The sequence below is a fragment of the Pygocentrus nattereri genome, chromosome 18 (assembly GCF_015220715.1).
Source record: "Pygocentrus nattereri isolate fPygNat1 chromosome 18, fPygNat1.pri, whole genome shotgun sequence".
NCBI lineage: Eukaryota > Metazoa > Chordata > Actinopteri > Characiformes > Serrasalmidae > Pygocentrus > Pygocentrus nattereri.
The window spans coordinates 25,815,510-25,829,186 of NC_051228.1; the positions used below are offsets into that span (position 1 = coordinate 25,815,510).

The 13,677-nt window shown below is 39.0% G+C and overlaps 1 protein-coding gene across 1 annotated transcript in view; it reads left to right on the plus strand.

Annotated features, from left to right (window-relative positions):
- cntfr (ciliary neurotrophic factor receptor) overlaps positions 1 to 13,677 on the plus strand; it is a 222,599-nt gene that overhangs the window by 71,911 nt on the left and 137,011 nt on the right. Inside the window, exon 2 of the mRNA XM_017700217.2 lies at positions 13,179 to 13,260. Coding sequence (XP_017555706.2) covers positions 13,179 to 13,260 — 82 coding nt within the window. The remainder of the gene's footprint in view (positions 1 to 13,178; positions 13,261 to 13,677) is intronic.

Consider the following 13,677-nt stretch of genomic DNA (forward strand, 5'->3'; position numbering starts at 1 on the left):
TAAAATATCCTAATTCAAACAAAAATACAAAAACAATAATTTTGTAGAAATCTTCGATTAAGCTTTTGCAGCAAAAAAATTTTATTTTACAGATTTTTACTAAATTATTATGATCAAACACCATTAAAAAGGTGGCACAAAAGGTTCTGCAGATAAAAAAACTTATTTTGCAGATTTTTCCTAAATTATTGTAATGGCTGGGAGCGTTGAGGCGGATGCATGTGCAGAGACAAGCAAAATTTATTAAGGGCAAATCCAGGGTCATGGTCATGGCGGTCCAGGTTCATATAGCCAGGGACAGACATGACGAAATACAAACAAATCCAAACTTACAAACAATTCAAACATCAAACAAAGACCAACAAACACAAGGGGCTTAAATACAAAAGGATAAAGAAGGACAGGCGGAAAACAGGTGGAACTAATCAGGGGCGGAGTCAGAAAACAAGGGGGCTGGACTGTGAATAAATCAAAATAAAAGCACATTACAGGGCTAAAAGGCAAATAAAAGCACATGAAGAGACTGGGAGGGGCCAATCATGACAATTATCATGATCAAACACTAAAGTTCATTAAAGTGATAACACAAAAATGAATGCAGATAAAAACTGTTACTTTACAGATTTACCATAAATAATTATGATCAAACACCTTCAATAAAAAGATGGCACAAAATGTTCTGCAGATAAAAACTGTTATTTTACAGATTTTAATTAAAATGTTAGGATCAAAAACCTTCAATAAAATCATAGCACAAAACATTCTGCAGACCAAATCCAATATTTTACAGATTTTTCCTAAATTATTGTGATCAAAAACCTTCAATAAAATCACACATCTCCTAAGCCGCTTCTCCTTCTGGGTCGTAGGGGGGGTGCTGGAGCCTATCCCAGCTGTCATTGGGCAAAAGGCAGGATACACCCTGGACAGGCCAGTCCATCGCAGGGCAGTGCGATAAATAAAATGATAGCACAAAATGTTCTTTAACAGGTGTTTTTTTAAATTACTGCTATCAAACACTTTCAACAAAGTAAAGGCACTAAAAGTTCTGCAGGGAAACTTTTAACTGGTGTTATTTCAACTTTTTCTGAATTCACTAAATAAAGCACTTTAGAAGTAGATAAGACATAATGGACCAGAAGTCACAACCTGTCAATTATTCAAATTAAGCAGACAAACTATCCGGCTAACTTCACTTTTAGACTGGGCTGCATAAACGATGGACATAAACACAAAACACGGCTAACGCCTGATGCTGTCACAGATCCTGTCTGACCTCCTTCTCTGTCCATATTCCAGTTTTTGGTTCTCTGTTGACATCCCACAACTCAAATTCACCCAAAATAAACTGACAGGCAGATGTAAAATATGTGGCGGAGTGGGAGGAGCAGTAGCAATTCACCCGCTCTAATGGATTTTCAAATTTGACCGGGTTAAGGGCACACTCAGCTGTGATTGGCCAGTTTCCTGGATGACAGTCAGATTACCCAATCATGCTCAAAGAAACATGGTGAGGAGACAGCCAATAGCAATTATTACAGCATGGAAGCACAGCAACTATAGGAAAATATGACTTGGAAAATAAAGAAAAATAAATGTGTATTTAGTTTGTATTATATATATTTGTTGTGTTCAAAGTGCTATATGAATAAAGTTGACTTAACTTCACTAAGGGAAAACAATGAATAACAATTTTTATTTACAATTTCCAGAAAGTGGAAATCGTAGCATTATTCCAGTTTAATGTAACACAATAAATAGAAATAATTTTTAAGATGTATTTGAATTTATACATTTTGACCCACTCTTAGCCTTTTGCTGTGCAGTGATCAGCAATGTGCAGCCTTTGTTTTTTCAGCAATGTGCTCACTGGTAATCAAGATTTACCATCAACAAGCAGGGACTAATAATGAGTTCACACTACATCAGATATGGCAAACATTTTACTGCTGTCTCGAGGTTGAAACTTTCTAGTATGTTCTGCTCTAAAGGATTTAGAGCTTATCGTTCCTGGTTTTGCTACTTCCTGCCTGCAGTATTGGAATGCCTTGTTTTTCTGACTTTAGCTTTGCTCGTTTTACTTTTGTCAAATTAATTGGCAAAAATGTAAAATTATATGAAAATTTAAAACTAATGATATATACCTTAAAAGTAATAAGAAAAAACTTTGTTATTAGTATTGACATAAACCTTTATATAATGAGCTTTTTATTTAATTACAGATCATTGTTGTCTTTTTCCAGAAATGTGCATGTAATAAAAAAAAAACCCCAAAAATACTGCATAAAAAATACAGTAGTTTTTCTGTTAAAAAAAAAAAGAAGGAAAGGAATCATTATTGGCAGAATCCTTTAAATAACATCCAGGCTGTTAATTTACAGACATTGTTCGTAATTTTACAGAGTTTTGTCTATAATAAAAAAAAAAATAAAAAAAAAACCCTGAAAATTACCTTAAAAATTCAAGGGTTATTTCCTGTAAAATTAGGACCTTTTTACAGTGTATGTAATAAGCTTGTGATTTTAAGGGATTAATATACAGTAGAGACCAGATCTCTCTGGGTAGAGATTGACGCTGAGACTATGGCTATGGCTATCGATTATATATTTTTCACAGAACAATCACTCTATTGAACAATCACACTGCTGTTGTCAACTCAGACAACAAAGAGTAAGAAAACGAGAGATAGCAAGACAGGCAGAGAGAGAGAGACACTCGTAGCTCCATCTTTTCGTGACAGATGTCCGCCCAGGGCTAGGGAACTGATGAAGAAATAGATAATTATATTACGAGTCATAGATCACTGAGTGTCAAATGGCTCCTCTCTGCTTCTGCTCAGCATAGAGGAGTTCAAGCAAGTGCATGATCTGCAGAGATGACCCCGAAGTAGAAAAAAACCCAGCAAGTTGATCATCATCATCATCACTGTCATCCTTCAAGTCCTTTCGTCTGGCAACCTGTTCAAGCCCTTCATTTGGCAACTGATCCATATGCCTCGCCATGTACGATCATAGCATATGAGCAGAAGGACAGAATTCATAAACATTAGACAACATTGCCGTAACCGCGATGCCGTTTGGACATATTTTCCCCACGTCTCGCAGCAGCGGAGGCAGAAATCTGGGCCTGCATCCAGAAGAGCAGGCAAGCTGTGTTGTCTGTGTTGTGTTTATCAACAGACAGCTTGATTTGCCAAACCCCACCCACCCCTGAAAAATCATGCATTTGAAGCTGCTATTCACAGCCTCATAGTCATTTTATTATGCGCTCGTAGCGGCCGTAAACAGCACCATGATTATACACAACCGCCCTCACACAGGCTCCTTATGGAGGAAAAAGCATCCTGTGTGCATCTTGCTGTGGGGTGTCTGCTTATTTAGCCTCCCGGTAATGGGCCAGGCTGCGTGGTGTGGTCAGCATGCCGGGTGGTCAGGGTTGTGCTCGCTGCCGGAGCAGGAAAGCACTATTCATGGAGGCTGTATTTTAAGGGTCCTTGTGGAAGCCGAGTAAACAGTGTTTCTGAACTAGCGTACAGAGGCTGGTTCATGGCCTGACATGTTTTCAACTCAGTTACTCATTTCTGGTGGACACGCAGAGTGGGAGGTAAAAGTGAGTGGCAGTGAGTTTGGCTCAGAGCTATTGGTGTGCCCAGGTTTGATGAGATTAAAGGGGAAAATGAACTGTATTGTATGAGGTAAATGGAATAGGTTCATTAGTAAGCTTAGCTCTTAGAAGTTTATCATTCTATCTAGTCATCGTCATTTTGCTACTCGTTATTTTTTTTAAGTTACTTATATACTTTTTTATTTATGTTGTTATGTAATGTATTGCACTTTTTGCACAGTTAATGGAGTTGAGTCTGCACCTCCTAATTACTTGATTTATTGCATATATAGTTTATATGGAGTAAATGAATTCTGGTTCCATTGACTTACACTAATATATGTATATTTCTGTTTGCCAAAAAAATAGCAGTACTTTTGTGTCAGGTGTTTTTTTATGTAGTCTTCTAGTCCTGAATGTAAATCTGCACAATCACAGAAACAGTCAATACTGGGGTCTTCTGCTTATCTGCTCGTTTAGATTGCATTTCTTTTGCTCCATTTATCCTGAATTTTCCACACATTGTAAATGGCAGGTGACACTTTAAAATCTGTTATAAAAACAGACAAAAATGGAAATAAAAGGTTTGGTAAAGTGTGTAGGAGTGTCTAATTATCACATCATGCCAAGTGTTCTATGATAAAATGCTGATCAGACTGTAAAGCAGGCAGCACGCTCACACAACAGACAGTTTAGCGCTCGAGCCAAACTAAACACACATGTGTATGAGCAGATTTATGATTGTTTGTGATGAATGTTTGTCAGGGCGCATGGTTTTTATCAAATTCTGTAGGTTTTCCATCACCTATCTTTCTGTTTTACTAGTTATGTTGACAGTTATGTTTTCATCAGATTCACATTTACATTATGATACTGAGAGGTTTACAATCTTCCCACAGTTTCTGCTCTTGTTGAAGTGACCTGTGAAAGAAAATAATTGGGCATGTTACCACTGTGCCTTCTATTGATCACACAGGGTAAAGTGATGATCAGTAGTTAGAGACCAAAGTAATTCATATGTAATACAGTCTTTGAGCATTTTGTCTGAAAACAATCAAAGTGTTCATTGTCTATTTTTACTGTGGTCATTATCGCTGAGAAAAATTCATTGCTCGCCCGTCCACTGACACCATAAGCATTTATGGATATCAGTATTTCAGCCAAACAAATGTTTCATGAGTCCCCATTCAAAGCTTAAGTGATTGCAGACTCTGGAAGTCTCTGGAAATTGAATGAAAATGGTGGTATTAAAAGTTTTTTTTTTATTATTTTGGTATAATTCAACTGTTAGATGTAAACAAAGTTGTTCAGAGTGGTTTAATGTTAAATATATGATTGTAGAGAAACTCAGATTTCTTTAGAGTGGTGATGATAGAAACCTGAATCGCATTGTCTGCAACACAAATACAGCCTTTTTATTTACTATCTAAAACCAACAGTAAACCTACACTAAGTTGCATATGCAATTTTGAATATCAAAGTAGAAGCAAATCCAAAAAGATTTTAGTTAAAGTATTCTTTAAGCATGACCTCTCTACCATCAATGGATTTAAAAATGTACATTTTAACTCAAAAATGTGTATCAAATTTATTGTAAAACTGGATCTCAGGCATCAGATAGTGTCTTTGTGATAATTTCCTGTAATAGCTTTCTGGGAGGGAGCTTCTTGGGCCATTAAACTCTACAAACGTCTGGGTTCTGTCACCACCACTGCAAACATTTCTCTGTAAAAACTCTAGAACAGCACAGTTCACATCAGACCACTCGTAATAACTTGCAAGGTAGTCATATATGCTCCTGTAGCATATGGCACCAGTGGTGTTAACTTAAACCAGAGGCTTGAGCTATCCAGATATGGCTGACAGAAATCTTCTCTCTCTCTTCCCAGCATGCTCTAGGGAAATGAAGCCTATCAATACTAAATGGGCCTCGGCCGCCCACAGTCCTGCCCTGTTTGCTTTGGTTTGATACACTCAGGAGGGTCAGGAGGTTAGTGACCTTTGTTTGGTTAGGGAGCTTTTCGGGGTGTAGAACAAGTCCAGTCCTGTAGACACAATCCAGATGGCTAACCTCCACTAGCCTAGCTCGTACACAGCTATGCATGCATGCTCACGCACACCGGCCCACACACGCACCTAAACACACATTTTTTCAACACGCACACAAACATACTGAATGTAGACAGGTGGTAAAAGAGACGTCCTGTGCTTGCTGATGCTGTATCGATTACTTTGTTCAGATGCATGAACCGTCCCTGCAGCCTGGAGGTTGCAGTCGCCTCATCAGGCGCAGGCCTTGACAGGATTGATGCTGTCTTTAGCATACTATTAAAGACGAAGCCCAGGCTTAGAGGTCAAGCTTATTGAATGCATGCGTGTACAGGCCACTCGCCATGCACCTCTGTAGCATGAATGCTAATCTGAGTGATTTCTGATAGTATCAGACTGATGTTGGAATTAGTGTCAGGAGGGGCCCAGGAAGCAAGGCTGTAATTACAGGAGATGGGCTTCTGTGGGAGTGCATGTGTTGTGGAGGATTTGAGCTCTGGCTGAAATTGAGATTATAGTTATGAATCTCTGATTAAAGCTCATACAAAACCTGATTATGTGGGAATTAGAATTTCAGGCCATTTCAGTGTGTGTAAATACATATACTTACCTTGTTCTACAAAGTAATAAGAAGCAGCTTTGTCATCCAGCTTAATATAACTGCATAGTTCAGTACTAAATCTAACACTGTACATGGATAAAACTGTTGTTAAAATAGCGCTATACAACAGCATGGTACGTTAGATGTTAGGAGCTATCTGAATGTAGTTACCATGTAATTACATAGTCGTTACACAGTAGTTACAGAAATAGGATTACTCCATAGTTAGTTATTTAGTCAATTGTATTTTCATTAGATTTACATTCTGCTTTGACAGATTTAAGTGCTTCCTTTTAATTTTTCTGTTTCATTTCAACCTCAAAAATGACATTCTGTTAGCTGTACATGACTGTAATAATATTAATATCAAATTCAAATCAAAGTTCTCTTCTTTTACTTACAAACACAAACGTGATGCAGATTAAAAGTTTTCAATAAAAAAACTTTTGCTTGGTGTAATGAGTGACAATAACATCAATAACATCTTACAACATGCTTTTATTATTGTTGGCGATAACTATCAGTTTCCTGGACAAAGTTAAGCATAACAAGTCATCAGTAGTGGCCCTTTTTCTCCAGGCTCATTACTAAGTAAAAAGTTTTGGCACCCCTGGTCAAGTTATGTTTGAACTATGTTTTGTTGTATTTTTTTTTTTTTTAAAAACTTGTAATTTACAGAGAACACACTTTTGCACATTTTAATGCATAACCATTGTTTATTTTGTGAATTCAACTTATTACAACCAGACAAATGCATAAATAGAAGATGTGTAAAAAGTATGGGATGTTATTTGCTTTATTTTTTCCAATATGTTAATGTCATGACCGGGCAGGGAGGAGACAAGTGCGAATAGATTACGGAGGCTTTATTGAAAGGGGCAAATCCAAAAGACTAGTCAAAAACAGTCCAGAGTCATAACATGAAACAAATAAACCAAACAAAATGAATACCAGGAGATCAGACAGTCCAGGGCCAAAGCACGGCAGATCAATACAGGAGACAAGGCAAAAATCACAATTGGAGAAACGGGCAAAAGAGGTCATACACAGAAAGAAGACAACTGCAAAAAGGAATGCTTTTTATATGTGAAGCACAAACAATCCTCAGCAAAGACACACTGGAAACAAGGAGGTATGAATACTGGTAGAAACAGGTGAATTAAAGTTCAGGTGACTGAGATCTGGTGAGTGTCATGTGATCAGTGATGCTAGAGTCCGGGGCATTGTGGGAGTTGGAGTTCGTGGGTAGGAGTTCACGATCAGTAACAGATGCGTGCAGGACGGGGGCGCCAGAAACGACGGGCGTGACAGTTAAGCTCAAATTTTGCAGAAAAATGACGTTTTTCTGTAGAGGAAGTCATAATTTTCACTCATTTTTGCTTAGAAAAAATAAAGCATATCATTTTCTGTTGCTATTCAAACGTTTGTATATGGCTGTAAGTAAATGACATAGTTATGAGAGTGAGGAATGAAAATCTGTAATCTCTCATTGGTTGTTGACGTTTAAGACATTAATTGACTCATATCAACCTCTAGAACTCAGTCTGATTCTTACACCACATGAAGTTCCAGTTTAAGCTACAAACTTTACAGCACATCAGGTGAGATGCTGTGAAAACTCTTCAGAAGAATTCCTAATCAAAGCCTCTCGCTTGTAACTCCTGCAAGGCAGCATCCTCTCTGCACTCAGCTCTGTGACTAACCTTGCAGATCCACTTAAGTTTCTTCTTTTTTACAGATATATAAATTTATTTTCCACAGTGCCCAGCTGCCGTTAGTGCCATTTGCATTAAACGTCTAGCCTAATCTTCACATCCTTTACAGCAGATAGATCCATAATGGGAAACACTTTCACACATTCAGAGGTTTTCCCAAGGAGAGAAGGGTGGAAGGTGGAAAATAAAACAGACAATAAAAGGGGTTGGGGGGGCTGTTATGATTATTGTCAGTGTGTCAGTCAGCGGTATGTTGGGACTCCTCTGGCTGGGCCTGGGATTCTATTTTGTGATACTTCATACCCTCTCTCACCCATATTCAGGCTGGAATTTCCAATTTAAATGCAAATTGTACAGGACATCACAAAGAACCTGAAACGAGAGAGAGAGAATCATTCAGTAGCCCCAATGAATTATATATTTTAATTAAGCACCGAGCGAAATGCCTATTCAGCACCAAAAAGCCATAAATAAAAAATGAATAAATAAATATGGAAGTAGATGAAGGGAAGAGAAATGATTCTCAATTGGCTGGTATTATTATAAAATCCTCAGTGCCACAGGGTGTCATTAAGAAAAAAAGATCCTGAGCTGTCAGATATCAAACTTATTGTTCCAGAGTTTGATAGGCTAAATGCTACTTACGGGCAAGAGAGAAAGAGTGGAATTCTAAAGCGGTGACAGGGAGATGCAATTTTAATTTCACTGCTGTCAGTATGCTTTATTTCTGTAATGCAGGAATAAATACGAAGTGTCAATCAGCAGATGTCCTCCAGTACTTCACTGGATGGTTGACTTAAAACTTTCCAGAAACCATAAAAAGAGACCAACTGTGGCTTTGAGCAGTGATGGTAATTGAAAATATCAAAGTAGTTCAGTTGTAATAGTTTGATATTTCAGTCACAGAATTCATTTAAAAATACTTGCACTAGCAAAGTGGTCAGTGATGAACTCCAGCATAGACCTTGTTCATAGCTTAGTATACAGTTTAAATTCTGTATCAAAAGACTGAACATTCAAAGCTGAATCACAGTGAGAAACTGCATCGATAAGCTTTTCTGAGGGTCTCAATAGTTGGTAAACAAATTTCAAGTCTTCACAAAAAAAAGAATGTAGAAAGATAACAGCAACATATTATGTATCATTTAATTCATTCTTTATATGCAAAATTCTTGAAATGTTGATTAAACCTTAGAAGCTGAAACCTGTTTTTTGCCTGCAAAGTATTTGAGTTCTAGGCTTCATATTCTCAGAACAGTTTAAGCTACAGATATGATGTCAGACTGTACAGCAGACATGACCCTAACTAGATGGCCATCTAGCTGTGATGTCAGCATCTGTGAGTCCTTTGGCTTGGGAAATCACCAAAAATCCTGCATTTTTTTGCCTTCAAATTTTAGCCTTCAAAGCCAACAATGTGGCATGTGATGTGATTCACACATCAGATCAGTCAGCAGACTCTGCCCTCCAAACCCAGAATGATTTTATCTCCTTATGACCATCCATCAGCCAGCTGTCCAGCTCCAAAATCACCCACAACCCACTTGCTACTGTTATACTACATCTCTACTTTAAGCTTTCATATTATAAACAAATGGTTAAAAATAGCAACATGTTTCACACACCAGAACAACCAGAAACCAGCTTTAACATCACACAACCCAGAAATACAGCACAAAAACATGGCCAGATCCACCATAAAACCTGCTATTAGCTCTCTCCTCTATCCTTCATATGGCAACAAATAGGGTTAAAACTTCTTAAAAATAAATGAAAAAATAAAATAAAATTTCCAATTATTATATTACAAAACAATCACTATATAGAAGCTATTGGTTTTTTAGGAGCTGTTTCTAAAAGATGTATTAATTATCAGATAATTCATGTGTATTAGGAATATACTAAATCTATTATCTATTAAAAAAAAATAATAAATGAAAACAATAGAAGTTTCCAAAACTGGAAAAATATCCTTGCAGATTTCAGTGAAAAACTGAGAGCTAGTCTCCCAAAAAGCATGAAAACTGTACCCAACGTAAAGAGCGGACACAATAAGTACTGCAAAATTTCACTTATTTACACTGTGGTCTGTTTATTCCAAGAGGTTCCACAGTAATGACATACATTCTGAATGGCCTTAAATGTCTTGAATTTCTAAGAAAATAGTTTCCTGTTTTGTTTTGACTTCAGTAAATGTACATTCTGTGTTTAATGAGCAGTGAATCTGGTGTGAACTCGACCTTATGATAAAAGTCTATCTTAACACATAAACAGAGCTCTAATGAGTGGCTGAGCAAAATCTAAACATCTTCCATCTTAACTGTGTGGACAGACAACAGTACCCCACAAATATTTTTGCAACGCACACTTATCTCTTTGACGCTGGAGCCAAAGATGAATGAACAGCTCTGGAATAGCTGGAATAGGGCTAAGCCCTTTCATGTTAGCAAGCTAGTGTTGTGATAAGCTTCATAGCTAAATATCCTTAGCATTTTAGCCTCCTCTGTGCTGCTACATGATGATTTCCTGTATAACTCCAATAAATAACTACCATTTGGATCATGGGAAACAATTAACTGGTGCAAAAAGTGTGTTAGTCTTCTGCTTGAGTGCCCTCCCTCGGCTTACTTTGTGTTTTTAACTGGGAAAAAATGTTTTTCTCCTGCCTCAAACGTTTGTATCGAGCGTCTGCTTCTGAAAAATGCTTGTCTTTGTGTTGTTCTAACTGTAGGGTCCTTTTAATGTTTGAAATGTGGGATATGCTTAGAGGGATGGATTGAGACCCCAACCCTGAGGAGTGTTGTTCTTGGTGTGAGTTTCAGATGCTTGGCTCAGGGAGTCTTCTAAAGAACAGAGGAACGGAGAGAGGGATGTGCTGCACATCAAAATTTTGGGGACACCTAGCTTATCATAATGTTTTTAATACAAAAGCGCATGCCTTCTAAGTTGGTTTGCACTAAGTTGATATATTACAGACTAAGCAGGTTCAGTTTGAAGAGAGCTATATCACACTTGTCAATATTTGTGAAAGTGCTATATTAGAATAATGCCACATTTTATCCCCTTGCTGTGATGTCAGCAGTCATCCGCACTGAAAGCTTTCAGCTGTTTGACCGACCTTTGGGCCACAAGGGTTTCAGTCCATGCTTTTATGTTTAGAAACCTGTCTAATCTAGGATTTGATATTGTTTTTGATATTGTCACCAATGCTTCAACTTCAATGTAGTGCCTGTGTGATGGATACTTTTTTTCGTGACAAACCACAAGTAGGTGTGGCCTGTATAATTACAGAATGCAGTTAGGCAGCCAAACAGTCTAGATTTTGGAACAAGCCTATCTATTGGCTCACAGATGCTAACACTGTTTACTTAGGTCTTGATATTGTGTACTGAATGAGAGAATGTTTCGATACATGCCATGATTGAAGTAATTTAGTTGATCATTTAGTTGGTGGTAAAATAGACATAAAATGTTGTGGCTCCCAAGGTGGTTTGATTTTTGACGAAAGGACAAAATGGCTCTTCTTAAAGTTTGGGTAACTGACCCCTGACTTAGAGCTTTCTAAGAGGTTCCACGGTCATGACATACATTCTTTATTGCCTTAAATGTCTTATATTTCAAGTTAAGAAAATAGTTTCTGCCTTGTTTTGACTTCAGTAAATGTACATTCTGTGTTTAATGAGCAGTGAATCTGGTGTGAACTCGACCTTGTGATAAAAGTCTAGCTTAACACATAAACGGAGCTCTAATGAGTGGCTGAGCAAAATCTAAACATCTTCCATCTTAACTGTGTGGACAGACAACAGTACCCCACAAATATTATGTTTGCATCGCACGCGTATCTCCTTGTGCAAGTAGGAAAAGCCCCCCTAAGAGTGAGACAATCAAATTTAAAAAGAATTTGAGGTGTACTCAAACTTTTGGCAATGGGAGTAGAGAGAGGAAAGGAGACGGAAGCGAATGGAGAGATTTGGCGAGTGAAGGGAAGGAGAGGAAGAGGGGATCAGGCCGTGTGAGTGAAGCTTTTGGCCGGGCTTAGGGGGGCGTGATGTTGTCTGAGGAGGAGCAAGAGACCAGTGAGCAGTAGTGTGCTTGGCAGAAAAGCCTGAAAACATCCGCAGACATACAGAGCCTGGCATTGTCTACTCCTCTCTGCCTCTCTGTCTTTCTCTCTCACTCTCAGTACTCTCTCTTTTACTCAGTGCCCTGAGGCCAGAGCAAGAAGGCTGAGGTCAGGACTCTCTGACTCCACTGGCCCTTTAAAGCTGCGTGCACGCGTGTCTGTGTGAGGAGTTAGCTTTCTCTGTGGATGCTCGTTCTCCTGACCACTGTAAGACGAGACAGAGACAGAGAGAGAGAGAGATGAGGAGAGATGAGGATAGATAGATAGATAGATAGATAGATAGATAGATAGATAGATAGATAGATAGATAGATAGATAGATAGATAGATAGATGGGATTAAGAGAGAGAAACAAGAGAAAGAAAAAGAGGGAGAGAGACAGAGATAAAGAGAGAATGGAAGGTTGAAGGGTTGAGAGAGAAAGAAAAAAGAGTGAGTGAGGGATAAAGAGGGGGGAGGTGTTGAGAGAGAGACTGAGAAAAAGAGGGTAGCTTGCGAAAAGGGGAAATTCAAGAGACAGAGACAGGGTGACAGGGTTGAAAAAGGAGAAAGAGAGGGAGAGAGAGAGATAAAGAGAGAATGGAAGGGTGAAGGGTTGAGAGAGAGAAAGAAAAAAGAGTGAGTGAGAGATAAAGAGAGGGGAGGTGTTGAGAGAGACTGATAAAAAGAGGGTAGCTTGCGAAAGGGGGAAATGCAAGAGACAGAGACAGGGTGACAGGGTTGAGAGAGAGAGAGAGAGAGAGAGAGAGAGAGAGAGGGAGAGAGAAAGAGAGAGACAGAGGGAGAAGGGAGGGTGAACTGAGAAAAGGGAAAGACAGTAGAGATGAGAGGAGAGAGGAGGGGTGGGGGGTGAGGAGCCAGTCACAGAGAGTGAGTGAGCGAGTAAGGAAGAATCAGAGAGAGAGAGAGGAGAGTGGAGAGGGCGGGGGATGAGGAGATACAGAGAGAGAGAGAGAGAGAGAGAGAGAGAGAGGGAGAGGGAGAGGGAGAGAGAGGAATCTCCTGATGTTGGCTGGTCATCAGTGTTGCTGGGTGGGTGTTTCTGGCCGGAAGCTGACCGTCGCCCCTGTGTGTGTGTGTGTTTGCAGATGGCCAACATTGTGACGTCGGTGTGCTGTGTGGTGCTCGCGGCGGTGGTGGTGGTCTATGCCCAGAGACGCAGCCAGCAAGGTAAGACTCTTCCTCTTCTTCTCTTGTCGACCCTTGTTGTACAGCACACTGTACGTTCTCCCTGCAATTACTTCCTCTTTCTCTCGGTGGGTGGGTCCAGGCTTTGACATGGGGGCAGCGTCTTTTCACCAGTTAACCAACTCTAACAGTCAGTTTACCAGATCAATTCAGTTCAGTGGTGCTTTATTGGCATAAGTGTAACAAGATACGATATTACATTTCTCTTTCTCTCCCCCTCCCCACCTCTCTATTTTCTCTTTCTTTCATTCTTTCTTTTTCTTTTTCTCTCATTTTATAAATCTTTCTCTCTCACTTTCATTCTCTCTCGTCTCCCTCTCATATGTCACTTAGACTCCATCACACTCTTTGTTTTACACCATCTCAAACTCTCTCCTACACTCTCTCTCTCTCTCTCTC